The sequence below is a fragment of the Calidris pugnax genome, unplaced genomic scaffold (assembly GCF_001431845.1).
Source record: "Calidris pugnax isolate Ruff unplaced genomic scaffold, ASM143184v1 scaffold32, whole genome shotgun sequence".
NCBI classification, from domain to species: Eukaryota; Metazoa; Chordata; class Aves; order Charadriiformes; family Scolopacidae; genus Calidris; species Calidris pugnax.
In genome coordinates this window covers 739,391-763,446 of record NW_015090783.1, presented here as the reverse complement: position 1 = coordinate 763,446, position 24,056 = coordinate 739,391, and the positions used below count along the sequence as shown (strand labels likewise).

General features: G+C 60.0%; 1 protein-coding gene across 1 annotated transcript in view; it reads left to right on the top strand.

Annotated features, from left to right (window-relative positions):
• Window positions 1-5,682: 5,682 nt before the first annotated feature.
• Window positions 5,683-24,056, top strand: part of SH2B3 (SH2B adaptor protein 3) — a 19,261-nt gene continuing 887 nt past the window's right edge. Inside the window, exons 1-7 of the mRNA XM_014963650.1 lie at window positions 5,683-5,843; window positions 6,180-6,974; window positions 22,501-22,602; window positions 22,866-22,957; window positions 23,077-23,168; window positions 23,375-23,589; window positions 23,918-24,056. The exon at window positions 23,918-24,056 is cut by the window's right edge and continues 51 nt beyond it. Of these exons, the coding sequence (XP_014819136.1) occupies window positions 6,207-6,974; window positions 22,501-22,602; window positions 22,866-22,957; window positions 23,077-23,168; window positions 23,375-23,589; window positions 23,918-24,056 (1,408 nt within the window). The 5' untranslated portion in view covers window positions 5,683-5,843; window positions 6,180-6,206. The remainder of the gene's footprint in view (window positions 5,844-6,179; window positions 6,975-22,500; window positions 22,603-22,865; window positions 22,958-23,076; window positions 23,169-23,374; window positions 23,590-23,917) is intronic.

Here is a 24,056-nt window from a genome sequence, read left to right as displayed (position 1 = left end):
GATGCCCACCTACCCCAGCCACCGTGGTGGGGTTCTGCCCTGCCCGTGGGGGCCGTGCCCTGCCTGCCCACCCCGCTGCCCCCTTCTCCTCTGCCCCCGTGCCCGCTGCGAGCGCCAAGCGGAGGTGCCAGCCGGAGCCTGCCAAGTGGCTCCTCTGGCTTTTGGCTCCCCGTGGACTTTGCTGGCTCGCGGGCTCAGCCTGGCTTGGCAGGCGCAGGGGGCTCGGAGCACAAGGCCGTGCACCGGCGGGCAGCGTCCCGGCGGCCTCCCCGTGCCCTGCCGGCGTGCCCAGACCTTGCTCGTGCCAAACCCCGGCGGGGTCACCCGCAGAGAGCCCGGACCCGTTGGCTCTGACAGAGGCAACAACAGGGTCATTTCTGCCCGGGCTGGGATTTACTGTCAAGGAAACCGGGACGAGTTGCCGAGCTGCGATTTCGATATTGTTGTTGCAAATTGATTCAAGATGTGCCGGAGTTGTGGGCTGGTGGCCCCCGGGGACTTTTCGGGGTTTTGCTGTGCTTAGGTAGGAAAAGCAGGCGGAGGAAGAGGTTTTTGGGCACGAGGATCTGGCGCTGGCGGCTCTCGCGTGTCCCCGTCTGCCATGGGGCTGTGCTGGCAGGTTACGGGGCCAGGGTTTTAAAGGCCTGTGAAATTACTGGCAGGTTTCACTTTGACTTGTTTGGGACTAGATCCACGCCTCGGATTTCTCTTGAAGTCGCTTTTGGTGCAGGGAAGCCTTGTCTCTGTGCATTCCCTCCACCCCCAGCGCTGCTTTTAGTTTCTCCTTTGCCTTTATGTATTTATTGTCTCTGAAAAGATCCGTTTTGGTTTCACCGGAGCCCCGTGGGGCAGTGGCTCTGCCAGCACCATGTACCGTGCTGGACAGATTTGGGTGGAAGTGCTTTTGAGGGGTCTTATGTCTTTGTCACCCAGGGCAAACCCTCCCCGGCCGTGTACCCGTGGGGCTGTGGGGACTGAGCCTGGCACTGGGAAGACGTGGGGACAAATCCCAGTGGGTGAGACGAAGCGAAAGTGCAAGAGCCTCGGCGCTGGCGGGGTTTGTGGTACCACCAGCGCTGCTGCGGAATCGGGGAGGAGGAAGGGCCGAATCCAGCCCCAACGGTGGGGAGGGAGAGCCAAGTTAGTGGGGGTGCTGAGCTGCAGGTCCCCCTCCTGTCCCCGTGAGCGAAGCTGGGGACCCCCAGCCGGCTGCTCCCCCGGGAGCGCTGCCTGCCCCCGGCTTCTCCCACGCCTACACCGCAGCGATTCATTTCATGCAACAAAACAAACCCTGTGGAAAGAGGCCACGCCGCTGCTGGGCTTTTCCCTGCAGACGGTGGGTGTAGGAGAGTGTGATGATGTAGGTCGGTCGGTCTGCAGGGTACCAGATGCCACGGTGATGGGCACTCGGGAAGCAGGCAGGTCTTCGGGGAACTGGGCTGGCCACAGTGGCTTGTCCTGGTGAGCTCCTGTGGGCCAAGCAAGCCTGGGGCTAGCGTTTGGTCCGAGGTGGATTTAGGGTGGGCTGCCTCCATCCCATCTGTCCCGGTGGGACGATCAGGGGAAGCAAAACGGGTGGATTTCCCCTGGATTTAAAGTGCCGTAACATCGGCCGTGTCCCCAGAGCTCTGCAGCGCAGCTCAGCCCACGCAGAGCCGTAGATTAAGGCCAGCTTTTAATAAAGCAAGTTGTGGAGTGCCAGGTGGTTAAATAAGGAAGGGGCCGGGGGGGGGAGAGAAAGTGGGGATAGGAGAGCAAAATCAGTGCCCCCAATTTCCAAAGAAAACAGCCTGCATCAGCATGTGGTGGGATCTCTCTGACCTGCTCCTCTGTCACTTTTGAGTTTGTTGGTTCCGTTCAGCTGAAGGAGAAAGAGGGAAGGTCCTGAGACCCCCTGGGGTCCTCCAGCTTGGGTGGAAACAGCTGGCAGGTTGCAGGAAGCGATGGTGCTGTGCCATCACCTTCTACGAGACCCCAGAAAATCCACACCACTGCAGGGGGCTACACCCAGAGAGGAAAGCAGGACAGTGCTGGGCAGTTTCTGCCATGGGTTGTGCTGGTCTGATTCACAAACGGCCTCTGCTTTTTTATGTAGTGCTGCTGTAAATACGTGGGTGCTGTTTTGGGGGGTGATAGGAGTCCTGTTCCCTTTCTTACCTCCCACGGGGTCTCCCCGCTGCCCTGGGTGTGTGGGCTGGGGCTTTCTATTCTGCTCAGGGGTAAATCAGCAATATTTACCCCACTGGTGGAAACGGGCTGGTGGAAGGGAGAAGAGGCTCGGCTGAAAGGCAGCAGTAAGACTTTGTGGGATTTTCCATGAGCGTGGAGTCGGGGCCGCTTTCCATGGCTCTGCTGGCTCCCAGCGAGTGTGCCCAAGGGTAGGGGACATGCTGTGAACGTGTCGTGTTGTGACCCAGCTCTGAGGAGAGTGAAATTGGGGTGCTCCCCTCCATCACCCTTCCCTATCCTGCATCCAGAGGCTGCAGCTGGACCCTTTCCCACCTCTCCCACTGCACCAGCTCCTCCTGAGCAGCTGCATCTCTGTGTCCATCCCCAAATGGCCACACCACCCCCTGCTCTCAACCTGGGGTCACCTCCAGCTGGTCCTCCAGCACCCACCACCCCAGTCCCCAGGGGATCGGGATGCAGAGAGGAGCTTCAGGCTTGTCTGGTGCCATCCCAGGGGGATGCTCCACACCACCCAGCCCTTTCCAGCCCACCTCTGGTGGGCTGCCTCCCCCTGAACTCCCCCAGGGACCTGCATCCCCCTGAACTCCCCCAGGGACCCACATCCCCCTGAACTCTCCAAACTCCCCGAGGGACCTGCATCCCCCTGAACTCCCCACACCGGATGCTCTCCCATTGAAAAGTGTTGTTCATTGTAACCCAGCCTTTTATAGCTGCCTCGCAAGTGGGCTGCGGGGCTGTGCCAAGAAAAGGCTGCTGCCGGCTCAGAATAGCTCTTTTCATGGAGGACATCCTGGGAAGGAACAATGTTCCCGCTCTTGGGATTGTGGGAACTTTGTATTTCTGCCGTCGAGGGCGTCTCCCAGCCCCTCGCTTCGCTCCCTCCTGAAAATAGTCCTGGGGGGTGAATTTCGAATAGCGCCGTGCTTATAAAAAAGGGAGCCTAAAACTCTGGTGGCTGCTCTTCCTCCGGTTGGGGAGCAGTGGTTTCTGGAAGAGCCGGCACATAAATCAAATTTCCTATTTATGTTGCTGGCGTGCGTTTTCCTGGCATGGAGAGCGGTGGTGAGGACTCGGGGCCGGTTTCATTTTCGGATCGCGGCGGGTTGGCTGTGCTGCACATGCCCGTGGGCAGCCGGTGCACACGCGCGTGTCCAAAAGGGGCTCGCTCAGCACCGGGCACAGTCACACGGTCTCTGCTTTGTCGTGTTGCCCTTCAAGGCCGGGTTTGAAGAGCTGGCTACTGGAGGGGGCACTGCCAGCACCTCTGCAGCCTCCTGGGTGACTCTTTGGGAAGGTGTCCACACAGCCCCTCCATGGCAAGGCTGGCTCCAAGCTGCTCATCCTTCAGGAGTGGGTGGCAGACCTGCAGTGGTGGCTCCGAGCATTGCTTGGTGCTGCCACCTCCTCTGGGTGCAGTTAAACAGCAAATGCATCTGCTGGGATTTTTTTGCTCCCACGAAGGCACAGAGAACCCATTGGGGGATCCAAGCCATGGGTTCCCATCCCGGCCAGTGCCGGCATCCGCTGCTGCAGCAACATTGGCCAGGTTGGGCAAGAGTTTAATGAAATCTCCCGGGGGCGGCTCGGCTGCAGGGCTGGATCCTGTGCAAGCCGGGGCTCGCCGTCCCAGCCCGCATCAAAGCCAGCCCGTGGCTGGTCGATCCCATCCTGCTCTTCCTCAAGAGCCCGACCCAGCACCTCAAACCAAACCCAACACCCCAAACCAGCCCTGGGACAGGGCGGGCTGGGTGGCACGCAGCTCCTCCAGTGGCTTTGGGGGATGTTAACCCCCCCACATCCCAAGTGGCCCGTGGTGTGTCTGAGGGTGAGCTGGGTTCTCCAGTTCAAATTAAAGCAATTAGCCGTTGTGACAAGTCCTTTGGCTCGGTGGTGACCTGCAGGATGGCCCGGAGCCCCTCATAAGAACATAGGAGGTGTAAGGGATGTGGATTTTAACCCACTGGCTGATGAGTTCCGGTATCGTGGAGCGTGACAGGCTGGAGAAGCCCATGTGGCAGTGGGCACGTGCATCTCTGCGGCATGTCCCTGCCCAAACCTGGGATGCTGTTGTGGTAGCTCGAGCGTGGATTCAGCTGGGACATCTGGGATAGCCGTTTCCATGTGAGGAGGGCGCTGGGCAGGAGCAGGGAGGATGGCATTGCTGTTTGTGCCAGTCCCGGCAGGAGGAAGCTCTGGGGATGTATTTCCCATCATCATGCCAGTCGGAAAAAGCCCGCTGCTGCCAGAGATGCCATTTGGCTGCTTCTTGCCTCAGGGTCCAGGCGAAGCCCGGCTTTTCCTGCGCCGCAAACCTCTCCCAAAGCCGGCCTGGAGGGAGCCCAAAAACTTGGACGGCGAATTCCCTGTCCTGGGAATCTCCTGCCCTGCCCGAGGAGCCGTCCGCGTGGGGGTCCCTGCTTCCTTCTGTGTTTTTTGTGGGGGGAGCATCCCGCCGAGCGTGGCGGCGGTGCCGGTGGCCGCGGCGTCGATTCCCGGGCGCCGGAGGAAGCGGGAGCAGAGGGGAGGATGCTGAGTCACGGGCAGGCTGGCGGCGCTGATAGACGGGCGGGCGCGGGGCCCCGCCGGGGGGTACGGCCAGGCCATGGGCAAGCGCACGCCCGGCATGGCCACAAGGCCGGCCGGCCCCGAGTCTCGGGTGGCTCTTCTGAGAAGCCGGGCCCCGGCGAGGCTGGCGGGGGGCAGATAACATCTCCCCTCGCCTAGAAACTTCGCAGGACGTACTAGGAAGGGCGGCGGGTGGGCAGAGATAGAGCTCCGCTTCCCGGCGTTATCGCTTCCCCGGCTGCAAACCAGATCCGCCGCGCCGGCACGCTCTGCATCGCCCCGTTCCCTTCCTCCCAGCCCCTTGCACTTTAATTCTATTTATTTATTTATTTTTCGGTTTTTTAAAATTTTTTCCTCCCCCTGCCCAATGCAATCACTTTTCCTCCCCTCCCAGCTGCCGGGGCGCTGCCGCCGTGCAGCGGGAGTTTCGGGGAGGCGGCGGTGCCCGTGGCGGCGCGGCAGGATCCGGGCGGGTTGGCCGATGTTTCCTGCCCCAGCAGAGTGCATGGCCCCGATAAGTGCCGTGGGCGAGCACGAGGTTCAGTGGTGAGCAGTGGGGCGCAGCCGGGCCAGCCGTGGGGAACGCCGCTGCCGGGCTCAACCGGGCGCTCCGGGGCCGCCTGCGTGCTGGCCACGGGTGCCATCAGATTGGCCTGGCAGCAAAATCTGCTCGGGGCAGAGATATGGCGTGGTTTGCCAGAGCCCAACGGCCCCTGGGTCCCACGGGTGGCAGAGCATCCCCCTGGGGGATACATGCTCCCCCCTGGCCCTGCCGGCAGCGCGGCTGCGTCTCCCTGGGTTTGCTGGGGCCGAGTGGGTCTGGCAGGCAAGGCAGCTCCTCCGTCCCTGGATTTCTCCAGCTTTTCATGTTGTTTCCTCCCCCTCCCGCCCCCACTCCGGTTTTATCAGCTCTGTTGAAATAGGTCCCTGGAGGGAAACCCATCGGCGCGGCGAAGCCTTGGCAGGAGGAGAGCGGATGCGGGGCGGCCGGGCGTCCCCTCGGGGCGGCGGGCAGCTGCAGGCAGCTGTGCTGGCAGGAAGCCCCGCAGACGCCCCGCTCGGGGACCTGCCTGCACCCCACCTCGCAGGTGGGGAAACTGAGGCACGGCCCTGCGAGGCGGGGATGGGCACAGCCATGGCCGGTAACGGGTGGTGGGTGACGGGCCGTAGCGGTGGCTGTGTGGCTGTGCCACTCACCAAGGTGCCACCAGCCCCTGGGCTGGCTGCAGCGTGTCCCCCCGCTCTGCTCTGGCACACAATGGGGGTGTCAATCTAATTGCCACGTGTCCCAGGCCACGTGTCCTGTGGGCACGCATCTGGAGGGGCATGTTGCCACGCTGGCTGGGGGCTACTGGTGTTGGGGGGGGAGGAGGCAGTGGGGCAGTGGGACCACCCTGAGGCCGGCGGTGTGCTCTCTCTTGCAGCGCGGCCGCCTCGCTGGAGCCACGGCAATGAATGGGCACGCTCTGCCGGCCGGCACGCCAGTGCATCCCCGGGGCTGGCATGAGTTCTGCGAGCTCCACGCCATCAGCACCGCCAAGGAGCTGGCACGGCACTACCTGCGCTTCGCCACCGAGCACCCCCACCATGACCTCCTGGCCGCCGAGAACTTCTCGGTGCAGTTCACCGACCTCTTCCAGCAGTACTTCTGCCACGAGGTGAAGGAAGGCTTCGCCATGAACCAACTCCGCATCCTGCCCGCCGGCCCGGCACGGGATTACCGGGACACGCACCGGCGGCAGACGGACGTCTCCTTGGGCACGGCGGCCACCAAAACCGAGACGGAGCCTGGCGCCCGCCCCGAGCAGCCCGTCCGAGCCCCCGAAGCTGCCCCCATGGGGCTGCGCAAGTCTTGGAGCTCGGAGGAGCTGGCGGGGCCGGCGCGGCGCCCCTTCTCCCTCAGCCAACTGCGCAGGAGCTGGCGCAGCTTCTTCCGACGCCGTTCCTCGGACACCCTCCCCGGGGATGGGGACGGGGAGGCGGCGGCGACGGCGGCGGAGGTGGCTCTCAAACCAGGACTGGGCAAACGCATCCTGCCGTGGGGGCTGTCGCGGGAGCAGCCCCCCGAGGTGCGCAAAGAGGGGCTCCTCAAGTACGGGCTGTTGGATGAGAGCTCCCTGGACAGTGGGACGCGCTGGCAGCGCTGCCGCCTGGTGCTGCGGCGAGCGGGGCCGCCCGACGGTGAGGACTACGTGCTGGAGCTCTTCGACCCGCCCAAGGTAAGGACCTGCTGGGTCTTGCCCGTTTTTAGCCAGGCGATGCTGCGCGTCGCTTGGCGGCGTGTTGGGGTGGTGGCACATCCCACCGGGAGGAGCGGGGTCACGGTGCATCCCTGGTTGTGAGGGTGTCTCACCATGGGTAACGTCTGGGCTGTGGAGGCTGCACCTTGGTTATTTGAGACCTCCGAGAAGGAGAGCCATGCCACTGCCGTGGGCTCATGTTTTGGGGGGAGAAAGGTGCCGTGCCCGTGTGCCAAGGGTAGTGCAAACGCTCATTCTTGCAGTCACCCAAGATGCAATTGCATTTAGATGCGGTACTGAGGGATATGGTGTAGGGGAGGACTTTGTAGAGTAGGGGAGATGGTTGGACTCAATGATCCCAAGGGTCTCTTCCAACCTGAATGGTTCTATGATTCTATGATTTCTTCCCTCTGGGACCCCAAGCCTGGCTTTTCCAGCTAGAAGCAGAGCATCCACCTTGTCCTTGGTGCAGAGCTAAGGATAAGGGGCTGGGGGTCTCTGCACTGCTCCTCCTCAGCCCCACAGACCCGTCCCAGCCAGGCAGGGGGTCGGTGGGTCTGGCAAACCCCAAATTCACCCTGTTCCCCACTGTGCCGTGGCTTCGGCAGCTGAGGAATCTGCTCGCCTGGGCAAGCTGGGAAAGGGAAAATAGAAATTAGGCTTTGTGCCTTCCTCTGTTCCTCGTGGGACCTGTAAGGGAGTTTAATTTTATTTTTTATAAATACTGTTGTGGCTAGAAATTGAGATCCCGGCTACCCCGGGGAGCTCCCGTGGTGTTTAGATGCCGGCTGGAGCGGAGATGATGCAGGATGTGAGAGGACGGGGAGTGATGCGGGGGGAGCCGTGGTGTTTAATCTTTAAAAAGACAGTTCCTCCACATGGCATGTCTTACGCAGGCTTTATGGGCTGGGTTTTCTCTTTCTTTTTCCCTTTTTTTTTTTTTTTTTTTGGTGCTTGTTTAACTTTGATGACTAACTTGTGCTTCAGAAGGAGGAAGCCTCGGGTAGAGCCAGAGCCTTGGGGCTGTGTTTGCTGCTCACCACGGCAGCGGGGCCAGGGAACAGCTGGCTAAATTCTGGCTGTTTCTGTCAAACCACCCCAATATTAAATATTTTTTTAAAAAAACACAACCCAAACCAAAACCCAGAACATCAAAATTGTAAAAAAGTAAAAGCCAGTTTTCCTCCGTCATCTCAGGGCTTGCAGTTGTTTGTCCCTGTGGGAGTATGTGTCTCCATCGCGGGGCACAGGGAGGTCTGGCTCCAAAATGGCATGGTTTGGGGGCTCCTTGAGGGTGGTCCCAGCAGCCGGACAGGGTGCTGGCGTGGTCCAGACCCCAGCTCACCTGGATGGCACTGGGTATGTCAGACCCTGCTGCAGGGAATGTCCTGGCTGGTGGGGAGGAGGCATTGGGCTGGTGCTGTTTGGGGCTGGTGGTATCTCAGGCGCTGCTGCCAGCTTTGCATCCTCAGTGGCTGTTACCCAGACCTGTCCTCGGGGCTTTACAAATCAAAGCCAGCCAAAAATAAAAGCCAAGCATGGGGATGCCCTCTTGGGGGTGGCTGTGCTCTCCGCTGCAGGGGGGCTTTGGTGCTCAGGTCCCAGTGGTGCCTCTCCATGGTCACCCACCCGTGCCCCCCTCCGCCGAGTCACTGTGCATTTTTTTCCCCATGCACATAAAGGCTGCAGGGAATTTGGCCACCTCCATGCTCTGCAGTGTTATTCCATTTGCAACAAATCTCTGTCCCAAGGAGATTTCCCGGTGAGTCCCTGTCCCCACAAGGCTGGGGACCCTGCGGTCCCCCGGGCCCCCCAGCAGAAGGGTTTCTCAGCCAGGTCTGCGGAAGAGGGGGATGTTCCTCGCTGGATTTCGCGAGTCTCCCCAGTAAATTGCTTCCTGTGCAAATATTCTCAGGGCGGCTCCTTCCTTTCTAATTAATTGGGCCGGGGCCAGATCTTGTCTCCGTTACAGCAGAATCAATCCGGCCCCTTTCCCAGCAGCTGCGGTTGAATTCTGGGGGCCAGTGGAAAGTGCTGCTGGGTCCCACTCCCCCAAACCCAGCAAGGGGGCAAACCTCAGAGCAGTGAGAACAGAGCAGCTTGTTGGCATTTCGGGGTTTTTTTCCTTTAAAATAACTAAATAATGACCAATAACTTCCTAGGGAGGGCTGCAGGAGCCCCCTCCCCTCTCTCCTCCGGCCCCGGGATGCTCGCAGGGCTTTGCGGCTGCCTTTTCCCCAGAGTCGTGGATCTGTTCCTGATTTAAAGATACCATTGATCATCATGAAAGATTAATGTTTTTAAATAAGTGACTGTAGAAACAGTCCCTGGGGACTTTTATCTCTGGCTGGTCCCTCCTCTTCTCCCTTTCTACTCTTTAAATAACACGATGTAAACCGAAATTTCAGCTCAGCCTCCCAGCTTTACAGCACCAAACCAAGTCACCAGATACTCAGCACCTTGCAATGACCTTGGAAGTGTGGGCTCCGTGGGGAAAAGGGGGGGGGGGGTTAGCCCCACACGTGTCCCACCACGGCTCAGCTGCTGCTCCCTTGCTGGTTTTGGCAGCTTTTATCTTATTTTCCCCCCCCCTAGTGCGCTCCAATGGGGCCTCTCAGCCTAATCCCGTAACGTGCCCGGCATCAAAGGGAGCAGGGTGCTTTGAAGAGCCCTAATCCCATTTGCTGCTTGGGTGCCCGCGGCCGGCGCTGCGCCGGGTGAAGGGGTGATGCCGGCGAGCCGTGCCAGAGCCACCGGCCATCCCTATGGCACTGCCCAGCCCGGGCATCCCCAGGGATCTGCTGGTCCTGTAGGAGCCGCAGCTGGATGAGATGGGGCTTCCCATCCCCGTGCAGCTGCCGCTGGGTTGGTTTTGGCATCGCTCCTTCCTCCCTCGAGCGCTGGAAAAATGATGTTGCAAAGGAGGGGTGTGGAGGTGACGGGATCTGGAGCTCTCCCGGGAGTGGGGCACCGCGTCCCACAGGGCACCGGTGGGTTCGGGGCACCCGGATCCCCACTGTGGGGACACACTGGGGGACTGGCGCCAGGGTGAGGTGACTCAGATGCATATTGGGGTATCTATAATACTTGTACGTATGGGTGTACTTATACATGTGCACAGGAGAACCAGTGAAACCCTGGGTATGGTGCTAGGCGTGCAGACCAGATGGATTCTCTGATGGCTAATATGCTCACAAATCCTCCCTGCTTTCCATGGAGGCACTAAGGGCTTTCTTCTCTACCGCGCCATATAGTCTCACAGCACTTGTAGGATCGGGTGGCTCTGAGGCCCCTCCACCTTCATAAATTTAAGATAAAGCTGGAAAAACAGATTTGCATGTTTTAGGTTGTTTTGGGGCTGCCCTGTTCATCAGCTGAGCCCCAGCCCCTGAGTGCCTCTTATACGGCCAAGTCCTAAACTCCATCAAAACTGTGATTTGCAACGGAAATGTCCCAAGCTGTTTCTGTTGACCAGATGTTTTTACAGGAAGGGGAAGGGAAATGGGATTTACATTTGCGCTGGATTCTTTATAGCATTTTAATGAAATCCAGTGCATCCCGTAAATTGATGGCATGCCGAGACGAGCCGGGAAGACTCCTTCCGCTGAAAACCCGTGGTGCCTGTGTCATAGCTCGTACGTCTTCAGCCGTGGCCGCAGGAGGAGCAGTATTTTTATCTCTGCTCAGCGTGAGACTGCTTTGACTTCCTTTTTTTCTTTTCTCTTTTTTTTTTTTTTTTTTTTTTTTCCCCTTCCTTTCACCTGAAGCTGGTTTCTGAGAACTACCACCTCCTGAGCAAGCAGGTCCTGCGCTGGCTGGGCTCTGATTTTCAGCGCTTGGGGCTCTGTGCGGAAGCCACCCAGGCATGGTGGGGTAGGGTGGGGGGGGGGACACCCCAGCGTTGGTGGTCCCCCATCCCGGCTCCTCCTGGAGCTGTTTTGTACCTCCAGGAGCAATTGGGGCTGCTCAAATGTGACCTTAAGTGACTCAGCTGAGGATATATGGAGATCTATGGAGAGGAGCTGCTGCCCGTTCCTGCCCACAGGGATGGAGAGGCCATATTTTGGGAAGCCTTGACCCCAGCTGTTTTTCCATCCCTGTCACAGGCAGGGACTTGACCAAACCCCCTCTTTTGCAGCACAACGCTTTCCTTCTTGTCCAAACCACCTTTCCTCTTTCCTAGCGACCTATAATTATGTTTAGAAACAGGATGTGCCAACTTGGAGGCACAAATGTCCTTCTTCCCTCTGCAGCCCCGTGAGCTCCTCTGTTCCTCCATCCCTGCAAAAAATGGATGCAAAATGGCCTTTTTCTCCCAGGGCCACCAAGAACAGGGCACTCACTGCCCGTGGGCTCCGGTAAACCCAAACTCCAGCAATGGTTGCCCCATAGAAGGTGTTTGCTGGTGATGGGAAGCATCTCAATGTCCCGTCATTGCCCTGGCCTGGGGAAAGGCACGTTTGTGTCAATCTGGATCCCATTTGGTGTCCTCCATCCTGGAGCGGGCTGGACCATGTGTGCTCCTGCCCTCATCCCCGTTGTTTGCCCAGGGGCCAGCCGGCTTGCGCCACATCTTTTTTTCTCCCTTTGTTGCAATTAAAAAAAAGAAGTTAAACAATCCCAGGCTAGCGGGGGTTGCTGCCTTGATCCTCCAGCCAAGAGCGACCCTGTAGCATCATCCCGTGGCGACTGGACAGCACATGGCCAGAGAGCTGCATCCCTCTCCCAGCATCCACAGGGACTGCATCCCTCTTCTGGTGTCCCTCTCTTGGCATCTCCAGGGATCACATCCCTCTCTTGGCATCTCCAGGGACCACATCCCTCCCCTGGCATCCTTCTCCTGGCATCTCCAGGGGCTGCAATCCCTCACCTGGCATCCTTCTTCCAGCAACCCCAGGGACCGCATCCCTCTCCTGGCATCTCCAGGGACCGCATCCCTCTCTTGGCATCACCAGGGACCATGTCCTTCTCCTGGCATCTCCAGGGGGTGCATCCCTCTCTTGGCATCACCAGGGACCACATCCCTCCCCTGGCATCCTTCTCCTGGCATCTCCAGGGCCTGCAATCCCTCACCTGGCATCCCTCTCCTGGCAGCCCCAGGGACCACGTCCCTCTCCTGACATCCCCAGGGCAGGAGCTGGGAAAGCTGCCATGGGCTAAGAGCCCGGAGGGGTTTGGGTGTACAGCAATTCCCTCAGGAGAGGTGAAACTGCACCCAAGGGTGCTCGGAGCCGCACCGAAACCCGCCCGCAGACTTTCACCGCCGAGCAGGGCAGGCGGCACATCCCCTCGCTGCTTCGCTTTCGGCGCTGCACCACTCGCTGTTCTTCGAAGGCGCGCGGGGCTGGGCGTCCTTTCAGCTTTTTGAGATTTTGGTGGTGAATTTTTAAATATTTCCCCCCACCTCCCTCTGTTTTTTTTTTTTTTTTTTTTTTTTGGGTATCGGAGGGTGAGGGCGCACGGGGGGAGAGCGATGAGACAAAAGGTTATTTGTCATTTATTAACCACAACTTTTTCCATCCTTGGTCATGCACGGAAAAAACACTTTTAGCAGCGTAACCACAGCCCCGGCGTTAATTGCTGAAGAGCAGAGTTTCTTATTTTGGAAACTGTTGCTGGGATGGAGCTCGCTGGGGCTTGATTGGGTTGCGAGGGGAAGGGTGAGGGACGGACCCTCAACCTGCCGCTTCCCGGGGCGCTGGGGATTTGGGGGTTTGAAGGAGAGAGGCTCGGAGGGTTTCCTTTCTTTTTCAACCCCATCCTTTAAAATCCACCCTGCTGTTGCTGCGGGGACTTTGCCCCACTGCTGTGCCCCCCTCTCCCCTGCTCAGGGCAGTGATGCTTCACTGCCTGCCGGCACGTGGCTGCTCACAGTCGGGGCTGCCTCCCTCGCAGGGATGCTGCCGACCTGCTCGGGTAGGAAAGCACCACGTGCAGGCTGAGAAGTGAGCAAAAAATGGAGATATTAAGTAAATCACAGGAAGAGGGACTGGGAAAGCGCTGAAGGACCATGCTGCTTCCCCACAAGCCTCCCACAGCTCAGGGTGTGCGGCGCTGGGGGGGTGCTGGGTCCCGCTCAGCCCTGGCAGAGGGTGTGAGTTGCCCGTTGGTGTTTTTTTGGGTGGTTGTTTCTTTTTTTTTTTTTTTTTTTTTTTTTTTACGGCCCAGGATGTGGTTGTTTCGAGGCTGAGTGCTGCTTCTTTCAAAGGTAAATATTTATGAGAGCCTCTGCGCAGGCAGTGTGGGGTCTGGAAGGATTCATCCCAGCGGCGGGGGCTCGGTCGGGGTGAACCCCCCCTTCCTCCCTGCCGAGCAGCCGGTCCCAGCTCCGGGCATCGTGGTGTTCCACATCATCTTGAGATTATGTTAAAAACGAAGCATTTTGGGCAAGATCTGTTTCCTTCAGCTGGGCAGGGTGCAGCATAGGGATGGGGCAAGTCCTGCTTTGGGACCCAAATACCCGCCCCGGGGAGAGGATGAATAACTCCTCCTTGGGCTCTCGAAGCTCTTACATCCTCCTGGGTGATGCAAAACCCCAGGGTGATGCAAAACCCCAGGGTGATGCAAAAATCCTGGGACATCCTGGGGACTGTGGGGACCCTATGGGGGTCCATGCTGGACACCCCACATCCCCCAGCCCTCGGGGACCAGGCTTTGGGGTGACTCAGTCCCCGGCTACAGCCGGTTCTCGCTTGCACGCAGACACCTTGTTTACTTTCCACGCTTGTTATTTATTCCAGGAAATTATTAAAGCAGCCCACGCTGGAAGTGAGTTTGGCTTAAAATAAATAATAAAAAAAAAAAAATAATGAAGGGGCTGGCGGATGCTGCCTGTTTACAGATCCTGTTTATAGCCCCCGTCTATCCCAATCCTCACTGGGAATGCGAGCCGCTGGGCTCTCTGCTTTTTGGGGTGGTTTGCAGGGTTTTGGGGAGGGAATGTTGTCTCGTTTGTGCGGATCCGGCGGCCGCTGAGGTTTATCAATGCACAAAGAGGGGCAGTCAGCCCCGAGGATGGGGTGGGGGTCTCCGGCTGTACCCCCCCCAAAAATCCTTCACCGTGGGTATGGATTTACCCAGCGGCTCGTGGGGTTGCATTTCACTGGGTCCCAGGTTTAATTTAATAAGAAATATGGGCTCGGTGGGTCGGTGGGGGTCCGGGCTGTGTTTTCTTGTGTCGCCTTTTGCCGGTGCTGAGCAGCCGCTGGGGATGGGAACAGAAGGAGCTTTGTGCCCCAGCCGCCCCCGAGCCAGCGCTTCAGGCCAGCACAACGGTGCCTCTTGTCACCGCTGAGCCTGGTCCCCTCGGGGACAGCTCTGTCCCCCACCACGGGCTTTGGGGATGCCTCGAGACAGGGTGTCTTGGAAACTCTTTTGTTCTTCAGGTGTTGGTGGGTCGAAGATGCTGGCTGGGGTTTGGGGTGGGCAGAGAAGGGTTTTTGGGAAGGTGATGGCCAGGGTCTGGGGGTGCTTGAGCCGGGTTCAGATCACCTCTCATGGGCAAAGATGGCACCTCCTGTGCCCAGCACCTCAAGCCCAGAACAGTGAACCCCATGATGGCACTCATTGGTGCTGTCAGTAGGTTTCAGAGTGAACAGCCTCCAGATGTAAGCAGAGAGGCTGGAGTGTGCAACCCTAGGGTCCTCCGCAGTGACCTTTGAGGAGGTGAGTTGGGCTGGGGGGACCCTGCAGTGGACCCAGGATGCAGGAGGCACATGAGAGGTTGGGGGTGTGCAGGGAAGTGGCCTAAATCTGTGGGATCCCAGCCCCTGTCCCCAACAATGGTGTCGGCATGGAGTTGCAAGAGGTTGACTCATCCCCTTGAGATCAGCCACGGTGCAAACGGCTGAGGAGGAGCATTGGGATTACTTGTGCTACCAACCCCCTGGAGGACCTGGATTAGCTGCTGGAGAACAAGCTTTGGGATTAGCTGTGCTGCAGACCTGTCAGGCCGAGCGCTGGGATGAGCCACGGTGCAAATCCCCGAGGATGAACAGTGGGATTCGCTGTGGTGCAAACACTCAAGGACACGTGCCAGGATTATCTACGGTGCAAAGTCCTCGAGGATGGGCGTTGGGTTTAACCATGGTGAAAACTCCTGAGGATAAACACCAGGATTATCTGTGATGGAAAGTCCCCGAGGATGAACGCTGGGATTACCCATGGTGCAAACCCCCAAGGACGATCACCGGTGCAGCAGACACCTTGCACCCTCCAGCACAACCCTTGGTGCCCCACAGGACCCCCGTTGCCACCCCGCTGCCCTGCGCCGGGACAATGAGATGTGTTTCCCCTCCAGTTTGCCTGGCATCCCCCCCGGGACAGGGATGTGTGTCTCCGTGCTCCTGGGAAACTTCACAAAACTCCCCAGGGCTGTGGGCGCGGGATGTGGTTTTACATCGGCATAACCCGGCACTTGCACCGCTGCAGATTTTGGTGGCCATCCATCTGCCCGTCCATCTGTCTGTCCATCCACTGGCAGCCCGGCGGGGCTGAGCTGGGCTGGGGCACGCTGCGGGTCCGGCTGAGGTTTGTCCCTTGCGTTAAGGGGTGCAATGGTGGGGCTCCGTGATTTACAAGAAGCAACAAATCTTGCCTGTATCCGTCGGGGACTTTGCACAAGGGCTCGGGGCGCTTCCCCGCCTCCCACGGCGTGACTCAGAGTGGAAGCGAAAGAGCTGGCGCGGGGAAATCCCCGGCACGTGGAGGGGATGGTGACAGCAACCACCGCTCTCGAAGGATTTTCCCTCTGCTCCTCACAGTCTTGGCCTGCTGGCCCCACCACCATGGTTGTGCCACCAGCGTCATCACCGTGCCACCAGCGTCATCACTGTGCCACCACCATCATCACTGTGCCACCATCGTCATCTCCATGACACCACCGTCATCGCTGTACCACCACCATCATCACCGTGCCACCACCATCCTCGCCGTGCCACCACCATCCTCGCCGTGCCACCACCATCCTCGCCGTGCCACCACCATCCTCGCCGTGCCACCACCATCATCTCCATGACACCACCATCATCACCATACCACCACCATCACCGTGCCACCACCATCATCCCCACGCCACCACCATCATCCCCATGCCACTGCTGTCACCCCCATGCCACTGCCATCATTGCTGTGCCACCACTCTCCTCCCTGTGCCACCACCAGCTTTGCCATCAGAGGACTGGGCACTGGTCAAATCCGCTGGGAAGGGTGGGTGGCTCCGGCTTCCTCCTGTGCAAACCAGCATTGTGGGTGCTGGCAGTGTTTTGGGGACCCGTCGGAAATCGGCTGAGCCTGGGGGTGTCTGGGTGGGTGGTGGGTGCCAGAATCCTACCAGTGTGTGGGTGATGCTGGTACCAGTTGAACCTAGAGGAGCCTGTGACTCTCCCGGCTGTGGGCAGCGTGGAGGTGTGATTTTGCTCTCATTCTTGGAAAGCCACCTGCTTTCCTCTTTTCCCCACCTGAAAAAGCTCTCCCACCATCTCCAGCATCCCCTGTGCATCCAAGCAGGTCGTGCTCTGTATGGTTGTGACTAAGGGCATCGCAGTGTGAGCTTTCCTGGCACATTTGGGCAGGCTGGGAGGAGTATTCCTCCCCCCCCAAAAAAATGAGGTGTGGAGGGACCCGCTGTGCCGAGCCAGCCCTGCAGGGTGGTGGTTTCCCCACCGCCACTCACACGTGCCGGCGGCGGAGGCAAGCGGAGAGGTGTTGCCGTGAGGGCTGGAGGATGGCACCGAAAAGCAGCCCGTGGGCAGGGGCAGCCCGTGGGCACCGCCGTTGTGCCACGGCCTGGCGACAAACACAGGTAGTAAAGAAAAGTGGCGGGCGAAGGAGCTGCGGTGAGAGCTGTTACCGGGGCTTGGCGAGGCGGAAACGCAACCCGGCTCCTCTCCGCGCCTGCAACGCCCCAGCGCAGCTGTGACCTTGGCCTGACCTTCAGCTCGCGCTCCCGGCACCCACCACAGCGCCGAGCTGGCGTCGGGCTCCTTCCTATATTTGGCAGATGCCAGCAAACCCCACTTTCTCCTGGCTGCCCTGCCCTGCCCAGGTGCGCGGTGGCCACGGATGCCGTGCCGGTCCTCCCCGTGCCATGCTGGTCCTTCCCATGCTGGTCCTCCCCATGCCATCCTGCCCCAGGTGTCAGGATGTGGGGACACGGGACAGGAGGTGCAGTGACGTGCCCCACACCAGGTTGAGACTTGAGCTCCAAGTGGGATGCTCTGCTCTGGGAGTAGAGGAGAGTTTCCCCCTGGGGGCATTTCCCTCCATCTTCCAGTTTGCCCCACGTTCCCTGACGCTGGGGACAGCTCTGACCTGGCTGAAGCTTCGTATTTTTCAACCTTAGACAAAAAAATCTTCTGCAGAGAACAAAAATACAGATACTGGGGTTCAGCAGACCACAGGTGGGAGGACACCGCTCTCAAGCACTAAATTTAAGTAGGCGCTGAGAGCTGCTGGGGCTCCTCTGTCCCCACCCAGTGGGACAGGACCACTGTCACCATTGGTGACCTGAGGTCCCCAGCAATGCCTGGCTGCTGTCAGCTCCTGCAGGGAGAAGGGTTTTGGAGCCACATCCTGCTGCCATCAGCCCTGTGTCACACCCCAGGGTGGCTGTTTGTGTGTGCCAGGTGTCAGGACCGGTGATGCCCCAGCAATGGCACGGTGGGGACTGTGTTCTGGGAGCTTGGGAGTGCAGCTTTGTGGGGCATCATGTTCCCAGGTGATTTTTAGGGGGGTGCTCAGCCTGGTGCTGGGATTTCCCTATGTGCACAGGATCCTTCAGGGAGCGATGGAGTGAAGTCTCTGGAGTGGGAGCTGATGCTGGTTGGACTAGGGGGCTGAGCTGGAGCAGCATCCTGTCCTATCCTGAGCATCCCTTCCCATCCTGAGCATCCTGTCCCATCCCGAGCATCCCTTCCCATCCCCAGCATCCCTTTCCATCCTTGAATATCCCTTCCCATCCCAAGCATCACGTCCCATCCACAGCATCCCTTTCCATCCCCAGCATCCCTTCCCATCCTTGAACATCCCTTCCCATTCCAAGCATCCTGTCCCATCCCGACCATCCATTCCCATCCCCAGCATCCTTTCCCATCCCAAGCATCCCTTTCCATCTCAAGCATCCTTTCCCATCCCAAGCATCCCTTCCCATCCTTGAGCATCCCTTCCCATCCCAAGCATGTCTTCCCACCCTGAGCATCCTGTCCCATTCCGAGCATGCCTTCCCATCTCCAGCATCCCTTTCCATCCCCAGCATCCCTTCCCATCCTTGAGCATCCCTTCCCATCCCAAGCATGCCTTCCCACCCTGAGCATCCTGTCCCATCCTGAGCATCCCTGTCCCATCCTAACCATCCCAAGCCCAGCTGGCAGTGGGGGATGCCCAGCCCCACGATGCTGCCGTGGCACCTCTCTTGCCGAGAAGGAGCCCGTGGGCGCTGGGTGAACACGCAGCCTGTTGAGTATGCAGTTTTGGTTACCGAGAAATCCCTTTCTCGGTACCGGGCTGCCATCGAGCAGGGCATCTTGTGGTCAGGTGCGGCGGTTCGGGAGGGGGGGAGCGGGGGCACCGTGCCTGCGGTAGGCACTTCTCCGAAGCCAGACTGGTTTTTCGGGTGCTGTATCTCTCTGCTGCATCATTTCCTTCTCCCTTATGGTTGTGACTAAGGGCATCGCAGTGTGAGCTTTCCTGGCACATTTGGGCAGGCTGGGAGGAGTATTCCTCCCCCCCCAAAAAAATGAGGTGTGGAGGGACCCGCTGTGCCGAGCCAGCCCTGCAGGGTGGTGGTTTTCCCACCGCCACTCACACGTGCCGGCGGCGGAGGCAAGCGGAGAGGTGTTGCCGTGAGGGCTGGAGGATGGCACCGAAAAGCAGCCCGTGGGCAGGGGCAGCCCGTGGGCACCGCCGTTGTGCCACGGCCTGGCGACAAACACAGGTAGTAAAGAAAAGTGGCGGGTGAAGGAGCTGCGGTGAGAGCTGTTACCGGGGCTTGGCGAGGCGGAAACGCAACCCGGCTCCTCTCCGCGCCTGCAACGCCCCAGCGCAGCTGTGACCTTGGCCTGACCTTCAGCTCGCGCTCCCGGCACCCACCACAGCGCCGAGCTGGCGTCGGGCTCCTTCCTATATTTGGCAGATGCCAGCAAACCCCACTTTCTCCTGGCTGCCCTGCCCTGCCCAGGTGCGCGGTGGCCACGGATGCCGTGCCGGTCCTCCCCGTGCCATGCTGGTCCTTCCCATGCTGGTCCTCCCCATGCCATCCTGCCCCAGGTGTCAGGATGTGGGGACACGGGACAGGAGGTGCAGTGACGTGCCCCACACCAGGTTGAGACTTGAGCTCCAAGTGGGATGCTCTGCTCTGGGAGTAGAGGAGAGTTCCCCCCTGGGGGCATTTCCCTCCATCTTCCAGTTTGCCCCACGTTCCCTGACGCTGGGGAGAGCTCTGACCTGGCTGAAGCTTCGTATTTTTCAACCTTAGACAAAAAAATCTTCTGCAGAGAACAAAAATACAGATACTGGGGTTCAGCAGACCACAGGTGGGAGGACACCGCTCTCAAGCACTAAATTTAAGTAGGCGCTGAGAGCTGCTGGGGCTCCTCTGTCCCCACCCAGTGGGACAGGACCACTGTCACCATTGGTGACCTGAGGTCCCCAGCAATGCCTGGCTGCTGTCAGCTCCTGCAGGGAGAAGGGTTTTGGAGCCACATCCTGCTGCCATCAGCCCTGTGTCACACCCCAGGGTGGCTGTTTGTGTGTGCCAGGTGTCAGGACCGGTGATGCCCCAGCAATGGCACGGTGGGGACTGTGTTCTGGGAGCTTGGGAGAGCAGCTTTGTGGGGCATCATGTTCCCAGGTGATTTTTAGGGGGGTGCTCAGCCTGGTGCTGGGATTTCCCTATGTGCACAGGATCCTTCAGGGAGCGATGGAGTGAAGTCTCTGGAGTGGGAGCTGATGCTGGTTGGACTAGGGGGCTGAGCTGGAGCAGCATCCTGTCCTATCCTGAGCATCCCTTCCCATCCTGAGCATCCTGTCCCATCCCGAGCATCCCTTCCCATCCCCAGCATCCCTTTCCATCCTTGAATATCCCTTCCCATCCCAAGCATCACGTCCCATCCACAGCATCCCTTTCCATCCCCAGCATCCTTTCCCATCCCAAGCATCCCTTTCCATCTCAAGCATCCTTTCCCATCCCAAGCATCCCTTCCCATCCTTGAGCATCCCTTCCCATCCCAAGCATGTCTTCCCACCCTGAGCATCCTGTCCCATTCCGAGCATGCCTTCCCATCTCCAGCATCCCTTTCCATCCCCAGCATCCCTTCCCATCCTTGAGCATCCCTTCCCATCCCAAGCATGCCTTCCCACCCTGAGCATCCTGTCCCATCCTGAGCATCCCTGTCCCATCCTAACCATCCCAAGCCCAGCTGGCAGTGGGGGATGCCCAGCCCCACGATGCTGCCGTGGCACCTCTCTTGCCGAGAAGGAGCCCGTGGGCGCTGGGTGAACACGCAGCCTGTTGAGTATGCAGTTTTGGTTACCGAGAAATCCCTTTCTCGGTACCGGGCTGCCATCGAGCTGGGGGGGGGGGGAGGGGGCTTCGCCGAACTCCCTTTTCCTGGAATTTCCCACTTCCTGGGAAAGCAGGAAGATGACCCCAAATGCTGCTGGTGGGGATGGGTGCCGATAAAACCTGCCACGCCAGCAAACTTTGGGAGAGGGGGAGCAGGGGGGGGAAACGTGCCGGGTGTCACAAACCCCTGAGTGGGAAAGCAGCCAGGATGGGCAAAAAAAAAAACCTTTTGGCTTTCTCCCTTGGCAGGGCTTGGCACAGGAGGTGGTTATAGTGATGGAAATCAGAAAAAAAAAAAAGAAGCCACTAAAGAAAGTTTGAGCCAAGTGAGGACCCCACACACACACATATCCACCTTGGGGTTGTGAAGGTGGTTGGAGGACATGGCAGGGGTGGTTTTGGTGGGAGGATGGAAGGCTGGCAGCAAAATTAAACATCCTTGGGGGGGGCAAACCAAGCGTTGCCTGCAGTTGGGCATCCCTGTGGGGATGGTGGCCATGGATGGGGGGGAAACACCAGGGCTGGAGCAGGGGGTGCAGCAGCTCAGCCCCTGGGATGCTGAAGCCACCGACAGTATGAATCACAGCCAGCCAAAATTTTGTCATACCATGCTGGCGGCAAACCCGGCGCAGGGGGGGATGGGGGACAAGCTCCCCCAGCACATACTGGTGCTGGTTGGGCTTTGCTGGGTTGGAAGGGGGTGGCTTGGTAGCAGAACCCACACGCTTGCCTCCAGCCACAGGGTTGACACGGAGGGGTTGGCTCCATTGCCCAGCACCAGTGCAGGAGTCCCCCCCCCTCCAGGGGTATTTTGCACCCAGGAGGGTCCCTGGCACCCCGGATACAGCCCAGTCCCGGCGGTGCCTAGGTGGGTGCCACATGCCCTGGCCTCAGGGTGGTCAGTGGCTCCCTTGCCCAGCACAGGGGGCATGCTGGGCGGCGGGGGAACCGAAAGCTGCCGGGAGGGGTATTATTAGTCTTTCTGGAAGTGTTTGCTCAGCATTTTGTCATGTGCCTGTGTCAGCGCCAAACCAGCCGGGCGGGCGTGGGGAGCTCTTGGCACGCTATGGCCCAGCCCGCTGCTGACCCCCCCTCCTCACCCCCTACCCATAACCAGGGTGCTCCCTGCCTGCACCCCACTTTCCCCATGGGGGCACACAGTCTCCCCAGCACACACTGCCATGCTGGGAACGCCCTTCTCCCTCCTCTCTTCCACCCATCCCTCTGCTGCCAGGTCCTTGGCGGTGGGCACTGAGATGGGTCGCACCCCGGATACAGCCCAGTCCCGGCGGTGGCTGGGTGGGTGCCACATGCCACGGCCTCGGGGTGGTCAGTGGCTCCCTTGCCCAGCACAGGGGGCATGCTGGGCGGCGGGGGAACCGAAAGCTGCCGGGAGGGGTATTATTAGTCTTTCTGGAAGTGTTTGCTCAGCATTTTGTCATGTGCCTGTGTCAGCGCCAAACCAGCCGGGCGGGCGTGGGGAGCTCTTGGCACGCTATGGCCCAGCCCGCTGCTGACCCCCCCTCCTCACCCCCTACCCATAACCAGGGTGCTCCCTGCCTGCACCCCACTTTCCCCATGGGGGCACACAGTCTCCCCAGCACACACTGCCATGCTGGGAACGCCCTTCTCCCTCCTCTCTTCCACCCATCCCTCTGCTGCCAGGTCCTTGGCGGTGGGCACTGAGATGGGTCCCCACTCTGGACCCCCCCAAAAACAACCCCGACGATGGCCAGGCAATGTCATGCAGGGTATTTCCTTGCCACACGGGGTATTTCCTCACCGGTGGGGTATTTCCCTGCAGAGCAGGGTATTTCCTTGCTGGCTGCCATGCCTCGGGGGGGCTCTGGGCAGGCTCAACCCCATCTTGGTGGAGCGGTGGGCTATGGGGTGAGGTTTTGGGGGTGTCGGGGCTCAGCTCAGCTGTCGTGCTCCCCTCCGCAGGGCTCCAAGCCGAAGCTGCATGCCGCCTGCTCCACCATCCAGGAGGTGAGGAGGTGCACGCGCCTCGAGATGCCCGATAACCTCCACACCTTCGTCCTCAAGGTAGGGCACGGCCGAGGGGGTCCGCAGCTGGCCCCGAGGCCTTTCCCACCCTCCGGGGCGCACGTGGCTGCCGAAAGCTCCCGTGCCAAATTTCGGTTCCTCTTCCCAGCTGGGGAGAGGGTGCACGGGGAGGATGCAGCATTCGGGGTGGGGGATGCTCTGCCCTGGCTGGGGTCAGGGTCGGTCCCCAAGTGTGGGTGGGAGGGAAAGGGAGGCATGTCTCTCTTTCTGAAGGCTTCTTGTCCCTCTCTGATGTCCCTCAGGTCACCAACGCCACCGATGTCCTGTTCGAGGTGGGGGACGAGCAGCAGCTCAGCTCCTGGACGGCTGAGATCCGGGAGTGTGCGCACAGGGGGTAAGCACCCAGCAAGTGTCCCCATGAGCCCTGGGGTGGGGACAGCCACTTCGTGTCCCCTACCACCATTGCTGTCACCCTCCGCTGGTGCTCAGCCTGGCTTCTCTCATCCCTGGCAGGTCTGACGTGGGCGACCCCGAGCTCCTGGCATCCCGGCACCCCGACCCTGTGGCTGCCAGCCCCACTACCAACACCGACAGCCTCAGCCAAGGTGAGCAGCGTGGGGCCCCCCGGGGGACCCTGGGGACAGAGCAGAGGTGCTGGGGCCATCCCTGGCTGGGTGGGGGGTCCCTGCCATGGCTGGCCAGGCATCCCCAGATTGCATGGCGAGGGGGGAAGAACCAGAGGGGAGGGGAACGAGGGCAATGGGCAGGGGGTCCCCGTGTCCCTGGGGCACTCATCCCTCTGCCATGGCAGGGGCGACGCCGGGGGTCCCGGGGGAGGCGTCGGGGCCGAAGATGGAGCAGTTCCTCTCCTCCTGCCCCTGGTTCCACGGGCCCATCTCCCGCGTGAAGGCGGCTCATCTGGTGCAGCTGGGGGGGCTGGAGGGCCACGGCGTCTTCCTGGTGCGGCAGAGCGAGACGCGCCGCGGCGAGTACGTGCTCACCTTCAACTTCCAGGGCAGAGCAAAGGTACAGGCGGGAGAGGGGCCGGGGTAGGGAGGGGGAATCTCACAGGAGTCCCTTGGGCAGCCTCCCCACCATAGTCCCATCCTACCCCATGGAGATGCTCTCCTTGCCTGGCCCTGCCCCGATGCTCAGTAGACCAGTGGCCTCATCCCAGCTCCTGGGTGGCAAAACGCCCTGCAGCGAGCAGGGCACTGCAGGCTGGGGATGCAGCACATCATGCTAAGGCCGTTTGTCCCCTCCCACCCCAAATATCCCTGTGTCGTCCCCCTGCTTCATCTCCTCCAGTGAGGCAGCTGGTGGAAGGGTAACGGGTCCGTGCTCCTCCCCACAGCACCTGCGGCTGGCGCTGACGGAGCGGGGCCAGTGCCGCGTCCAACACCTCCGCTTCTCCTCCATCGTGGAGATGCTGCACCACTTCCATCGCTACCCCATCCCGCTGGAGTGCGGGACAGCCTGCGACGTCCGTCTGT